The 16,151-nt window shown below is 36.0% G+C and overlaps 1 protein-coding gene across 4 annotated transcripts in view; it reads right to left on the bottom strand.

The window, feature by feature from the left end:
* SLAIN2 (SLAIN motif family member 2) overlaps nucleotides 1-16,151 on the bottom strand; it is a 79,970-nt gene that overhangs the window by 26,398 nt on the left and 37,421 nt on the right. For 2 of the 4 annotated variants that reach the window (XM_059067280.2, XM_059067281.2), the window contains exons 3-6: nucleotides 12,459-12,623; nucleotides 10,544-10,705; nucleotides 7,421-7,780; nucleotides 5,561-5,698 (exon numbers count right to left, since the gene is read on the bottom strand). In XM_059067280.2, the coding sequence (XP_058923263.1) occupies nucleotides 5,561-5,698; nucleotides 7,421-7,780; nucleotides 10,544-10,705; nucleotides 12,459-12,623 (825 nt within the window). The remainder of the gene's footprint in view (nucleotides 1-5,560; nucleotides 5,699-7,420; nucleotides 7,781-10,543; nucleotides 10,706-12,458; nucleotides 12,624-16,151) is intronic. The other 2 variants (XM_067036052.1, XM_067036051.1) reach the window with 1 other exon arrangement.

Raw genomic sequence — 16,151 nt, 5'->3', positions numbered from 1 at the left:
CTAAATTTGCCTAATACAGATGGAATGAAATGAATGATTTTCATGAGATACTACAAAGTCACATAATGTTACTCAAATTAGAAAACTAAATTTTAATCTGAATTATCAATCGCAATTTGATCTGTTTTCTAATGACGAAATCACTTTTTATTTATTTATTTTGTCTGTACAGCTTGCGGGATCTTAGTTCCCCAACCAGGGATCAAACCCAGGCCCCAGCAGTGAAAGTGTCAAGTCCTAACCACTGGACCGCCAGAGAAGTCCCCAAAATCACTTTTTAAAGATAAATTATAGTAGTTAAACTGAAAGTCTCCAAATCCTTCTAGAACTTTAATCCATTCTCCACATTGCTACCAGATTGAATTTCTTAAGAAGTAAACCTGATTAAAAGCCTATGAGGGCTCGCCAAGCTTATAAGATGAAATCTAAACTCCTTAATATGATATTTATTTGATACATTTATTTTTTTGGCTGCACTGTGCAGCTCATGGGATCTTAGTTCCCTGACCAGGGATAGAAACCACACCCTCGACAATGAAAGTGTGCAGTCTTAACCACTGGACTGCTGGGGAATTCCCAACACGGTATTCAAAAGCTCCCACAATCTAACCCCTACCTCCATCTCTCGTCCTTGGTCACTGCACCCACTAACCATCCTGTGACCCACACTTTAGTCAAACAAAACCACTATAATCAGGGTGCCATTCTTAAGACTTCATTACTGGTCCCACTGTTTGGAAAACCTATACTTCCTTTCCTCGTGTGACAACTCTTTCAGAGTTGCCTGAGATATCTTTCAATACCTTTCCTGAAAACCTCTTCATACTGCTGTGTAATGCCTCTCCTGTTCCCACATCACTTCCTGCCTATCACTTCCTCTTTTGGAGGGCATGAGCTGTCTCTTTCACATTTATATTCCCAATGCTTGGAACATATACACCCAATAAATATCTGCTGAATAATTAAGAAACACATAAGTGACTGAGTACTGGATAAAATCCAGAGATTCAAACTAAATATTCGAGATCCTCCACAGCTGAGGTCCAATTGAGTGGTTCTCAAACTTAAATATGCCCGAGTCAGCTAAGACACTTCTAAAAAATAGATTCTGGGCCCCATCCCAGATGTATTCAATCAAAATTTCCAGAAGTAAAGGTCAGAAAAACTACATTTATAAAATCTCTTTGTGATAACTGACAACATCATCACTACTTATCCTTAAACAGGAGTTCTACAAGTATCTCACTCATTTGTACATTAGCCAATTACCCAGATTTATCATGACTTATTTATTTCAATTTATGTTTCATAATTATATAAAATTCGAGTGTAACGTTTTAGTGTTTTGGTTACAAGTGAGATCTGGATGAGAATTCCTTCCCCATGGGCCTAAGTGCAGTCTGGCCTATGTATAAGCTGACAACTGCCCTGGACACTTCCTCTTCAGTGAGAGGTCCAGAGTACAATACTGATCCTATACATCTCTTCTCTGGGAGTATACTCTGTATCCTATTCAAATATATTCTTCCATTTAGTTAAATGTAAGCAAGCAAGTGGATAAATGTTACACTGACTTATTTTACTCTTTTGTGGTAATTCACAGAGTATTTATAGTTCAGTCTCAAATCTTGCTCCAGTAGAGTCATCCAAGAATATTTTCCAAGATGCCTACTCCTTTGCAATTAGGTCAGCATGATGTAATCCAAACAATGATTGGGAGGAAATCAGGAGACTCATAGAGGAGTTGAGAAGAGGGAGTAATTTGGCTTGGTTTTGCCACTTTTCTAGTTACTTGACATTGTACGTATAATTTATATGGATCTCTTCTCCCTCTCTATAAAAATGAAAAATGAGATGTTGTGAGGTTCAAAAGGGACAATATATGTGAAAGTAAACTCATACTACTTTTTTTAAAACCAGCAGATTGCCTTGGGTTTTTCTCTTATTTCTGAACCAGTAATTCCTATATTTTTCTGAAAATTAAACTTTCTATTAAACCTGTGTTCTAGTGGTCTTAGAAAGCAAGCACTAGTCTTTTGAAAAACTGTCCCTGAGAAACATTCCTTCCTTTAACTGGAGAATCTGAGAAAATTACATGTATCCATGACCTCTGCAATGCTCTGGTTTTCTTAAACTTTTTAAGTTACTCACATTTTCCAAATATAAAAAGTCAAGAATTGGTAATAGCTATCAAAATGAAAATATATTAGAACTCTCATAATATTCATATTTGAATGCCAACATCCACAATAATGCAGCCACAGCAAATAAGCATATAAAAATAGTGATTGGCATAGTAACAAGGCAAAAGAAGTGGTCCCTTAGGTGGAAATAAAGCAACCTTGCAAAGTTAGGTTCATGCAGACCAGCAAGTAAGAACCAAAGCTTTACCACTTAAGAGCTGGAAAAATACTTAAAAGAAAACAAAATGCAGCAAATATATAAATTTGGTTTATATAAAATATTTAAAATGCTAATTCATGTATAAAACTTGCCATTGTAATATCTGTACATAATTATATATCAAAATAAAAAGGCTATTATGAAAGCAGCACACCTATATACATACACTAGTTAAAACACATATATATTATGTATCAAAGATATATGTAAAATTTTCAGAAAAATAGGTAACATTTTATTTTGCTTCATAATGTATTAACTTTAAACAAAACGTTTTAAATTTTTTTTTCTTTTTTTTGGCCGTGCCACACGGCTTCCGTTATCTTAGTTCCCCAACAGGGATTGAACATGGAGCCACGGCAGTGAAAGCCCAAGTCCTAACTACTGGAACTCCAAGGAACTCCCAAGTTTTAAATATTTTTATAAAATAAACTTTATTAAATTTTAAACCTGCCAATATTCTGGATTTACTAATATCCAAATACATTTTTGTGAGTAGTGTGATTCTATACTAAAATAAATATTTGTGACATTTTCATCATAAATAAGCTTCACTACACAGCTACATATATACAAATAAACAAGTATATACAATTTTTAAAAAAGGATGGTACCTTTTTCTTCTGCCTATACATTACTTAAATATTGAAATACACGACTATGAAATAGTATACATATATTCCACTTAAAAGTAAGTTAGTGATTAGAATCTCATTATGTTTCTTTACGTATTTTCCTTAATTATCAACTTCTGGGGAAAAAGAAAAAATAATTCACCTACAGGAAAAAAAAAATTCTAGGGAATCAGCAGTTGATTACACAACAGTACTTCTACCACTGTGAGAGAAGGTGAATAGTTATCATAAAGTTTAAGATATGGTCAATATATTCTTCTTTTATTAACATTTTTATCCTAGGTTCTCAATCTTTTATTGTTCCTTCTATTTTTGTAAAGAGTTATTTTTCATTTCCATACAGTTTTAAGATGCTAGAATAGTTTAAATAAACAAACAGCATGTATGAGGGCATAAGGGAACAAATCTGAGTAAAGAGTTGGTACTGACGATAATGGAATGAGGTAAAAAGGATATAGATATAGCTGGTTTCATCAAAGAGCTGGGAAGTTGTCTGAAAATATGTCATGGAAAAGATTCTAGAAATTCAGAATTTAACAATTCAAACTAAGTATTAAAGCACCTCTGAAAGCCAAGTGAAAATGGTGTTTTGGATTATCTGTGCATAGACTGTAAAAGTGTAGCTTATAATATACATGAGTTTTGTTACTTAATATTCTTAATGATATAAAAGTTTCTTTCCTGTTGTATTAACACTGTGGATTGCTCTTCCCAAGGGGGAAGCAAACCCCAGAAACAGGATATTAGTAAATCAAATTAACTTAATTTGCAGGTTTAAAGGCACAAAACCTATCACTCACGACTTCAGCAATAACTTAGGAGTTCAAACTGTATCTTTACTTTCATTTTTAAAATTTTGTGAATCTCTATTTTCTACACCATTTATGAGTACCATAACGACACTCTTCAACACACAGTTCACATGATCTGTGTGTTTAAAATTTAATGTGGTATAAAAACATGTTTTTGCACACCTCCATCTAACAAAATGAGGTACCCTAATCTCTAGGTATCAGTTTTCTACAACCCCTTAAATTTTAGAGTTTATCTTAGAAAAATAAAGAAATAATATTTCTGGATAATTTTTATGTCTTAGTACTAAACCACTGATGTGACAAATCTCTCTAAATGGGCTCAGGCTTTCAATTAGGATCAACACGGGTCTGAATCCTAATTTGCTACTTATAAGCTGTATGGTATGATCATAGATAACTTATGTAACCTTTCAAAGCTTCAATCTCCTAATTTGTAAAATGTGTTAGTAATAGAACCTACTTCATAGAATTGTTCAGAGGATTAAACAGAATTATGAATGTATGGTACTGTACAATATGAGTTCTATAATATCAATAATATCATATGCAATTTGTAAATAAGGAAAATTTATTGATATATCACGAAAGTCATTTTGGTTCAAATGTACTTTTTTCTGGACTGTGGATTTTTGAGCCACCAAGTAACAGCAGCTTAATACAAACTACACAACATCAGCTAAACACAATAGAGTCAAGGAAGAGTGCAAGGGGATTTAAAAAGAGTTGAATGCTTTCAAAGTTGTGTTACTCAATACACAAGTTATAAATGGACAGTCAATAACCTCATGTTTGTATCACTTCTTTGTCACAGCTTTGAGGAAATGAAGGAACACATCACAGTGACCACTTCAACCACTGACAGTAAACATGCTACAAAGGAACTGAATGAATCAAACTACAAAACTGATGTGAACTGTGGGATAGAAGGCATGCATATTGAGCATTTCTAAGATTGTAGAAATAACTCTGATAGTTGTTTGAAACTGGTTTGACTGCATGCTCATATCTACCCTACTTAATACGCAATACCTTTTGGAAAGCGTTCAATTCTGTTTTAGTCACTCTGTAAGTACAGAGTGCCCATCTACTCCCACATCACTTCTTGGCTCAGTTTGGCCACTTTGTCTTAGAAGTTCCTTCTGCATGATTATCTGACCTTTGTTTATGTTGCATATGTCTCCTTAATTCAACAGTCTCAACGTTCCTTTCCATCAGATTACCTTCAACTTTAAAAAAAAATGAAATTCTACATGTGCTAGAGTATTTATTTTATTTATTAAGAATTTAACATGCCTTTAATTGTGTTATTATTTTTATGGGATCATTATTGTTTTTATTAATGTTCTAGTAAGAAAGCTCCTTGGGTTTTAAGTGGTCTGCTTCAGGACTATTTCCCCCCAAAATCCTGTCATTTTTAATGTGCAGCATTGCAGAATGTAAGGTTTTTAAGGCATATATATTTATATATTAAACAGCTAGAACTTGCTTATTTTAGAATTCTAGAGAGACCACAGTTTCATACAGATTTAAGTATTGATACAATTGGGTATTTTATAGGGACAAATTTTAAATTTTAATATAGCTATGATCATCTTATAGCAATTGATAATCACTATATTTTACTATAGTTTAATACAGCTATTCAGCACAAAATTAAAATCTATAATTTTCATTTACATTTAAATAACTGATACATAAAATACTTACTGGCTGAAGCCTGAGGTTGCATGCGAGGTATTCCTCCATTTGGCACTTGAAAATTTGAGTCACTTCTGCTGCTTTTCACTGAGTCAACTTGTGTATTAGACGTTCGGGACAGGTTTGGAAGACTGCGTCTTAGTTTTTCTATGACAACAAAAATTTAATTAAAAGAAAAAAATCAAAACATTCTTTCCAATGGAGAAAATTAAAATGTTAATTAACATTCAAAAATCAAACTCTTGGGCCTCCCTGTGGTGCAGTGGTTAAGAATTCACCTGCCAATGCAGGGAACATAGGTTTGAGCCCTGGTCTGGGAAGATTCCACATGCCATGGAGCAACTAAGCCCGTGCCCCACAACTACTGAGCCTGCACTCTAGAGCCTGCAAGCCGCAACTACTGAGCCCGGGCACCTAGAGCCCGTGCTCTGCAACAAGAGAAGCCACCACAACGAGAAGCTCGAGCAGTGCAACGAAGAGTAGCCCCTGCTTGCCGCAACTAGAGAAAGCCCACCTACAGCAACAAAGACCCAACACAGTCAAAAATAAAAATAAAATAAAATAAATTAAAAAAAATCAAATTCTTTATTTAAGTGTCCTGCATATTTTAGAACAGCTAACAGGAAGTACACGTCTTATAAAAATAAACAATACAGGGCTTCCCGGGTGGCGCAGTGGTTGAGAGTCCGCCTGCCGATGCAGGGGACACGGGTTCGTGCTCCGGTGCGGGAGAATCCCACATGCCGCAGAGCGGCTGGGCCCGTGAGCCATGGCCGCTGGGCCTGCGCTTCCGGAGCCTGTGCTCCGCAGCGGGAAAGGCCACAACAGTGAGAGGCCCGCGTACCGCAAAAAAAAAAAAAAAAAAAAAATACAGTTTCTATAAATGGGTAGAACTGTTAAAAAGAACCGTAAGTTACTTAAATCAAAATCTATACACAGGGACTTCCCTGGTGGCTCAGTGGTTAAGAATCCACCTGCCAATGCAGGGGACATGGGTTTGATTCCCTGGTCCAGGAAGATCCCACATGCCACAGAGCAACTAAGCCTGTGCGCAACAACTACTGAGTCTGCGCTCTAGAGCCCTCAAGCCACAACTACTGAGCCCACATGCTGCAAGTACTGAGGCCCGCGTGCTTAGAGCCCGTGCTCCGCAACAAGAGAAGCCACCACAATGAGGAGCATGCACACTGCAACGAAGAGCAGCCCCTGCTCGCCACAACTAGAGAAAGCCCATACGCATTAACAAAGATCCAATGCAGCCAAAAATAAATTTTAAAAAACTATACACAGATCACTTCATGAGAATAACAAAGCAAAACTAACATAATCAAGTAAAATTAAATTCACTTCTTCCTTTATTTTTGCATTGACTCAGTATTTTTTTTAATACATTTATTTATTTTATTGTATTTATTTTTGGCTGCGTTGGGTCTTCGCTGCTGTGGGCTTTCTCTAGCTGCGGCAAGCGAGGGCTACTCTTCCTTGCGGTGCACAGGCTTCTCATTGCAGTGGCTCCTCCTGTCATGGAGCACGGGCTCTAGGATTGCGGGCTTCAGTAGCTGTGGCTCACAGGCTCAGTAGTTGTGGCTTGGGGACTCTAGAGCACAGGCTCAGTAGTTGTGGTGCATGGGCTTAGTTGCTCCAGGGCATGTGGGATCTTTCCAGACCAGGGCTCAAACCCATGTCCCCTCCACCGGCAGGCAGATTCTTAACCACTGTGCCACCAAGAAAGTCCCTGACTCAGTATTAAGAAAACAATAAACTGCCTAAATTCTTGATCTATTTTCTAAAATACAGAATCTTGGTAAAAACTGTGTTACTTTCATACTGAAATATGAAGGACAAATTTTTTCCAGACATTATAGTTACCTTCATTTTTAACACTGGTTGTCTGTAAATCTGTGGGATGGCCTTGAAGGGAAAGGCGAGGTTGCTGTAAGCGGCTAATCATAGGCTGTGGGGACACTCTACTATATTCTATTCCCCGAGCAGGAGATCGAGAACGAGGTGAATTTCGGGGTGACTGCTTAGGTGATGGTCGAGGTGAATTGCGTGGTGATGGTGAAAACCTGTTAACAGCAGGGTATACTGCATGATGCATATTGTCATCTTCATCATCTAAACTTTGTGCATCAAGTTCCTGATCACTAAAAGTACCCCGTCTTGTAGAATTGCAAGATGAACCAGAACTGCGCCGAGACGCTGTGGCTGCATATTCTTGCCGGAGACCTGACAATAATGAGTGTGTTATTTTATTTCTTTAGTTTTATTTTTAAACACTTAAATATTTTTAAGGTTTAAAAGCAAAAGATTATCATTGAGAAACTCAAATAGGGTATAACGTGTAAAGGAAAACTCCCTTTCACTTGATTCACCTTAGACTTTCCCATACATAAGGATGCATATACCACATCTAAAAGGCTATTTTTAAATTAAATGAAATTCATAAACTTTTGCCCAATTTCAACATTTCTTCTTGAATCCAAAATCTATATTAAAAATAGAACCATAAATTTAAAAATATTTCTACTCCAAAAGACAGTAATCCAAATTTGAGATTAACATTAAAGGTATACTAAAGGAAAACAATTACTGCCCAACCAGTGTAAAGAATACATCAGTGAGTAAATATACCCCCTGGATACTGAATCCTTGCATTAATCTTACTCAAGAAGATGATGAAGGAAACTTCTATCCCACTCTTAGGAATTCAATACTTGGGCACAAACATAATTTCAGTTGTTTCATAACCTAAGAGATTCCAATAAAACAAGATAAATTCTAAGCCATCAAGTAAGAATTTTCAAAGGAGTCCCTTAATTATCTTGATACCTCCAGAAATACCCAAGCAACCTTAGGAGCCCTTCAAATAGTATAAAAACTTCTAGAATAAAAACAAATGTTGATAGATATTCAATGAGAAAAAAAATTACAATTGAAAAAACGTATGGAACTTAGATAACATTTTGAGGAAGTCCTGCTAACTACTGACAGTTTAGCCCAAAAGATCTGTTCTAGAGGAGTATCAAACTTTTAAGTTATATATTCATTCACAGAAAGTGATATCAACATGGTTCCTCAAAGTAGTGGATGAGAATCACACCAGGGTACCTGTAAAACTAGATTCCTAGGGCCCGTCTAGCCTTTGGTCAGGTTTGGGGACCACTGTAGTAACCAACAAATTACTTAGTGTCATATAGCAAACATGGCACTAAAGTCACCTAGCAAAAGACGACAGACCAGTGAGAAGAGTGGTGTTTTAAAAAAGAAAAACCCAGATCCCAATGCAGGTTCTCCATTAACAAGGGGGTCTTAGGAAGTCACAACCACTATGGGATTGTGCGTTTCTCATTTTAAGAATGAGGGAGCTTAACCAGGCAAAAGCCCAAATCTCTTACTCTTCATTTTTGCTACCAAAGAACGGGAGAAACAACGTTGTAAAAAGGAAAATCATTCTCTCTTTAAAAAAAAAAAAAAAAAAAAGCTGGTGTTTTCAAGGAGGTAACACACACATTTTTAGCATTTTTTTTAATTCACCAGGCAAAGAAATATTTGTGCATGTGAATAGCTTAGAAAGGATTTTTAAAGTAAGACTAAAATTTCTATTATGCATTACCAACACACAATATGAAAACTACAGCAAATAGTTGGTTGAATTTCTAACAAAATACTGCAGTCTAAAAAGTCAGGGTTCAAAGAAGAAATGAGTGAGTTTATTCTAACTGGTAGTTACACAGCATTCTTTATTCTTTTTTCACATCCATGATAGTAAGTAACCCCTCACTAGCTGACAATATCATACTCCCAGTGAGGAGTTATATATACAAAGTTACAGAAGAAAAGGGTAAAATGCTATTAGTTTCTAGGCTAAAGATAGATAAAACAAGCACCAAACCTTTCTATCTTTCTAAGGGAAGATGTGTGAAAATGAGATAAGAATTAGCAGAGTGAGAAACATTGCAGTTTCTTAATAAATGTTATAGCTTGATAAAACTTACTACATATTTACATAAAAGAAAGGACCTAAATAGAAAATTTTTGAACTAAACTATAGCATTGCTCCATTACCTCAGCCAACTGTCAAGACTCTGAAATCTGTGTTTCAAGGATCTTTTCATTATGAAGGTTAGAGAGACTGCTTCCTTCAGTTAAGCCTATGGCATCACACAATAAAATAAACAGGCAAGAATAATACTATCACCAACATCTTACATTCAAATGAGAATCAGGGCAGTAATGAGCCCTTGAAATAGTATGAAAAATTTTGTATGTATGCATATTTCGGGAATGACAGGGGACAACACTTTTATCAGATTCTCAAAGGTATATGTGACCTAAAAAGTTGCAAGGACCACTTTGCAAAGCGACATCACATGCTTCATTTAACTTAATGTCACAATTCCGATTTTCCCATGAAGGTCTTTTTTACAGACTACACCAAACATTCTAAGTAAGAAAGATGAAATTTGCCCCCAAGGAGAAAAAAACTGATTTGGGGGGGTGTGAAAAAAATCTTAGATATCATAATAGTTTGTGGCCCTTATAGTACAAAAAGAGATATACAGTATATCGATGGTATGAAAATTTAATGGGAGTGGGGGTGGGTAAAAAGGGAAAAAAATGTCTAAATCGGCTCCTTGGGGAGGCAATAATGAAAGAACAGTTGAGAAACTCTGGTCTACACTAAGAAAACACAGAGCAACCGAGTAATAACTACAGTTACAGTGTAGAATAACATGCAAGGTATGATTACCAGTCACAGAAGCAGAGCATAGCCTGTTTTTCTTTGCTCCTCACACAGCAAACTGCTCTACATACTATGGACTCTAAAAACAACTTAATGAACAAACCAGTCCCCTTGTTGAAAAAGCCTCTGAAATTTCAACATTTCTATTCTTACTACATTATTATTCCACAACACTTTGACATATTTAATAACAACAAAATTATACAGTAATGAAAGACCACAACTTTAACAATTAAAATACTTACTTTCTTCCTGCATCCGAGCTAGAATCTGCACATCAGTTACATCATTTAGCTTATAATTGGATCCAATTGAATCTTCATCTAATTCTGAAGCACTTAATTCACTGTCTATAGAGGATTGAGGACTGAGTGGAGGATTTCTGTCTGACGAACTTTTCAAATTACCTTAAAAAAGAAAATGATTCAAACTTCAGTGAAACAAAAATTGAATAAACATCTGTTGCAATTAACTTGATATATTTTTGGATTCAGTTCATTGTTATTCTGCCTTTTCTGTTTATAAAATTCCCAAATGTTAAAATTAAAAATTGACCTGATTAAGTATAAAGAGGGCTACAGAGACTCCTTCATATATAATGACAAATACAAAATACATTTTCTTATAGCTATAACTTATCTATATTCTTATGAAACAATTAAGTTTTCAAAACAGTACCTGGCAAGTAGTTAATGTTCAATAATACATGCTAGAGGATTTCAACTTTTACAAGGTAGCCAATGAAACTACTCTATAAATATATGAATTTACGATGTGTTTTCTCCTCCCAAATTCAGTCACTAGCAAATACCACCATCTTTTCCCTTGAATAAAAGCACATAGTTTTCTTAAACAAGAAAGCTATAATTTGAGGAAAATCAGGACTCCTTAGAGATTTAGGAACAAACCAAAAAAAGAACACTAAGCTCATTTCTCCTACATTATGCCATGTTTACAAAATTCCTTCGCTAAACTAGTACTGGGGATCCAAGGAGTTCTCTGAAGTTTACTAGTGAAGCACAAAGATGGGATGAAGAAAATGACTGGATGAAAACTCATTTTATCACTGTAACCAAAAGGGGGATAGAAGACAGGTCAGAGGAATAAAGGATATACATATCCAAAGATTCTAATTTGTTTCTAAGGAAATGCTTTCATCAGATCGTCAACTTCTAATGAAGAATTTAAAAAATCCCAAGACTGTAACTAATATTTTTAATACAGATTTATTTGAAACTTGTTTTCCAGAATTCTTCACCATAAGAGTCAGCTCCAACACGAATGGCACATAAAAAGAGCAAGAAGAATACGAAACAGTTAATATTTATGTTATCAAGAAGAGCACAGTGCATATGATAGGAAAAGTACTATAAGGTCAGTCTCAAATAGTGCCTGAATAAAATTCTTTACATTAAACAAATATGGCAGATCAACCTTTTTAGTACAACAGTCATGGGTGAAATAAGTAGCAAGTAACAACCTACGTACAGAACAAACTTCAGGGTCAATAAGTCATGAGACTAGGGAGTATACAAGTCAAAAGTTTGAGGTGGTTAATAATACTTTAATTTTTAAGGAAGCTATGATAATTAATCATCCAATAGCAGTAATAAGAGTAACTGAATAGGTGAAATCTAAAGAACAGTAAGCTACAGAATAACAGTCTCAGTCACAGAACCACAGCAGAACGTTCTTCCCCCAATTATAGCAATCTATCCCTCTCCCATATCATTTAGAGCTCTAAACACCCTCTTGGCACATTCATATACAGCCTTGTACTATTATTTAACTACAATATCAAAGCTTATTAAAACTCCTATTAAAAGAGTTTAACTGTAGCTTTTACAACCTAGGCAAGCTACTCAGTAAGCATCTATTGGTTAAAAGAATAAAGCCTGTGACCCTATTTTATCAAGCCACATTAAAAAACTTTTACACACATGCTAAAGAAAATGTTATGAATGTAACTTGGTTTATCTGTATCACTGGTGCCTAGTACTGTACTACCTGGTGCTAAGTAGCACCTCAATGGTATCTTCTCTAACCAGTTGGAGGTTTCATAAATAAAGGAACTTGAACTACTGATGAGTAAGTTATTTTCTGAGGCAGGGCAGTAAGTTAAAAACCATTTCTTAATTACTCCATTTCGTTTCTCCTTACCTGAATTTCCAGGAAGTATTAGCTGTTTGACTATAGGAGGTCGCACTGGGGTTGAGGACGGAGAATTGAAACCACTGCTGTATGGGCTACTGGCATTTGGACTGTAAGGACTTGTGTAACTGATGGAGTTGAAAGGATTATTATACAAATTCTGCCTCTTGAGAGCTGCATTAATGACAAGGGGAAAAATCAAATTGAAGAAAAGGCTAATAACATCGCAAAAATTTTCCTATTAGGGGGACTTCCTGGTGGTGGAGTGGTTAAGAATCCACCTGCCAATGCAGAGGACAGGGTTTGAGCCCTGGTCCGGGAAGATCCCACATGTTGTGGAGCAACCAAGCCCGTGCGCCACAACTACTGAGCCTGTGCGCCACAACTACTGAGCCCATGTGCCACAACTACTGAAGCCCATGCACCTAGAGTCCATGCTCTGCAACAAGAGAAGCCACTGCAATGAGAAGCCCACGCGCTACAATGAAGATTAGGCACCGCTCGCTCCAACTAGAGAAAGCCCGCGCGCAGCAACGAAGACCCAACGCAGCCAAAAATAAAAAATATAAAATAATTTTATAAAAAAATTTTTTTTCCAATTAGGAAATTCAGTAAGTCATTATCTCAGTTTAAACACAGAAACATTTCTATAGTAGTGGAGAGAAATATATCACACTAATAATCCCAACAAAATATTTCCACTATCTTAAATTTTGTTATGCAAATAAAACAGGAGCCACACCAAACAGAAATAATACTATAGGAAGAATATCTCCTCAACAAATTATTAGCTACTAAATTAAGTTACTTCTATCTTGTTGGAAAGTTTATTCCAACTGTATCAACCGTGAATGGCCTTTAAAAATAAAATGAATATAAAAGCATATTTGTGTTGTCTCATTTTTCTATAACAAACACATACTGCTAATAACAATAAAAAACTATGAAATAATGAGTTTTAAAAAGTTTTTCCAAAGTTTGGATTTTTGAAAAAATAAAGCAATAATGACTATTTAGGCCAGATTAAGGTCAAATATACAAGAATTCTTTTTTTAAAAAGAACCCCCCCCCCCCGTTTTCTGGGCCAAGGAAGATACTTCTGCCAAAAAAGGGGAAAAATCTGTGCTACGCATATAAAATTATAAAAATAGTATGAAAGTAGGGCTAAGATATCAATTACATACAAGAAAAATTAATACTTAAAATATTTTTTCTTTTCTTCACCCTATTCTAAAATCTACAGCTTATTCATATTTATGATCATCAACAAAGTACTATGCAGAATAAATACACAAATGTGACATGGTACTTCTTCTCAAGAGGCCTAAAGCCAAGTAGTGCAGGCAGAAAAAACAGTGATTTCAAGGCAAAGTGAAATAAGTACTATCATAAAGGCACAAAGAGGCTAATGGAAATGATGAGATAGGAGTAATTCATCACAACTGAGAGAAGGTAGGTAGTAAGGCTTTTTGGAAGGAGAGGCACTGGAGCAGTCTTGAGAGGATAATTTGGTAGGACACTGGAAGTAGGGAAAGTATATGTTTTCATCTGTGTTTATAACATAAACTAAAGCCATGTCTTGAAAATGCATAGTGTGTCCAGGGAATAACAGTGAGTAATCTAGAAAGGTAAAGTTCATGGTGAGGGACAAAACAGGAAAAACCAGCTGGGGCCAGGTCACAGGAGGCCTGGAATACTATGCTCAGGAGTTTGAAATTTGTTCAGTAGCAGTGATAACACCATCAGGGACTTTGGAGCAAGAGTAATATGATCCAATCAGCTTAAGGAAAAAAAACTGATGGAAATTCTAATGTTAAATAGATTAGATTGAACTAGGCAATAAAAGTGACCAAAAAAAAAAAAAAAAGGAAGAAAAGGATAAATATTAAAAACCGGTAAGGATTACTAAAGGGAAAAAACAATAAGATGGTTCTGAAGTTTCTGGTTTGCCTATAAGCAGAGCACTGGTTTTGGGAGGAGGAACACATGTTTTGTTTCATTTTTCTGTTTAGTTGGATAGTGTGGTAAGTTGGTCAGTATAGTTTTCTACATATTCACCATGAGACAAGACACCACTAAACATATTCAGTATGTAGCATGATCTCAAAATATCAACCTGAGCAGAAACAGGGGTGTTCATTCCTTCCTATCTCTTTACTCTCCTATTTACTATGTAGCACAGTCTCTCTTAATTTGGTTATTTAATCACTAGCATTTCAAGTTCTCAACTCTTTTATCTTCTCACTCTAAACCATATTCTTCTTCTTGAGAAATCTCATTCATACTCACAACATTACTTATTATCTCTATTCCCTCAAATATCCATTACTTATATCTCCAGGCTTAAATTTCCATGAGCTTCAGTCCCGTATATGCTGCTCATTTAACGTCTCCCCTGAGGGTATGGCAAATGCACCCCAGAGCCAACAAGTCCAAATCCAAACTCATTATTTTTGAGCTAAAACAAATTCTCTTCCTGAGGTCTCTATCTCAGAATGATGAAACATTCATCCTATTACACAAGCTGGAAACCTAGAAATCACTGCTGATACTTTCTTCTCTGTCACTTCCTCGTATTTGGTTCATTCCTTTTTCCTTTCACACCTTTTCATCTCCACTACGACCCTTTCCCCCCAACACACACTACCCAGCTATCATCATCAACCCTCCTCAAAAGCATCCTATGGTTCACTTTTGGCCCTCTCCAATCTACTCCCCATACTACGGCTAAGCATGTCCTCATCAACGTGTAAATCCTATCATTTCTTCTTCCTGCCAACATATACCATACCCTTGAATAAAACCCTTCAGTATCTTCCCATTGCTTTTAGAATATTAGAATAAAGTCCAAAACCTTTAACATGGTCTCTAAGGCCTTGCAGAGTCTGGCTCCTACATATTGTCTGACTTCATGTCCAGTTCCTCATGTATGCCAGGCTCCCTCCCATATACTCCCACAGGCCTCCCACAGAGCCTTTGCACACGCTGTTCTCACCACCTGGAACACTCTACTCTCTCTGTCGCCTTCCCCTTTAGCCCACTTAAATTTTCCTGAATCTTTAGGACTCAGGCCAAACATTACTTCCTGAAGTAAAATTCTAATTTCTCCAAGCTCAAAGCACTGTAGATCATTCTTTTATTACATATCACCAGTTACAAAAATTATTTCTATTAACATGTTTCCCCTACTAGATGATAAACTCCATTAGTGCAGGTACAGTGTTAGTCTTTCTTCATCATGTATCCACTACCCTTTCCCCAACGCCTGATACGTAACAGGCTCTCAAAAATATTAATTGAATATATGCATAAATAAAGGAGATTACTTTGAATAAAGATGATACTGGATATAGTATGAATGGATGAAATAATCAAAACAGAGAGAAATGGGGCAAAAGAGAGACCTGAGCAGATGGGGCAGGGGTCGGGGGGAGGCAGGAGGAATGGGAAGTTTAATGGGTACAGAATTTTAGTATGGGATAACAAAAAGTTCTGGAGATAGACAGTGGTGATGGCAATGTGAATGTACTTAATGCCACTGAACTGTATGAACTGTATATTTAAAAATGGTGAAAGTGGGAAATTTTGTGCTATATAAATCTTACACACACCCCCAAAACACACACAAAAAGATGGGCAGAGAAGGGAGAAACTTTAAAGAAGACTGAAAAGAAAACCGGAGGGAGAATAAGGGTAAAAAAG

The sequence above is a fragment of the Kogia breviceps genome, chromosome 6 (assembly GCF_026419965.1).
Source record: "Kogia breviceps isolate mKogBre1 chromosome 6, mKogBre1 haplotype 1, whole genome shotgun sequence".
Lineage (NCBI taxonomy): Eukaryota > Metazoa > Chordata > Mammalia > Artiodactyla > Physeteridae > Kogia > Kogia breviceps.
This window is presented reverse-complemented; position numbering and strand designations above follow the sequence as displayed.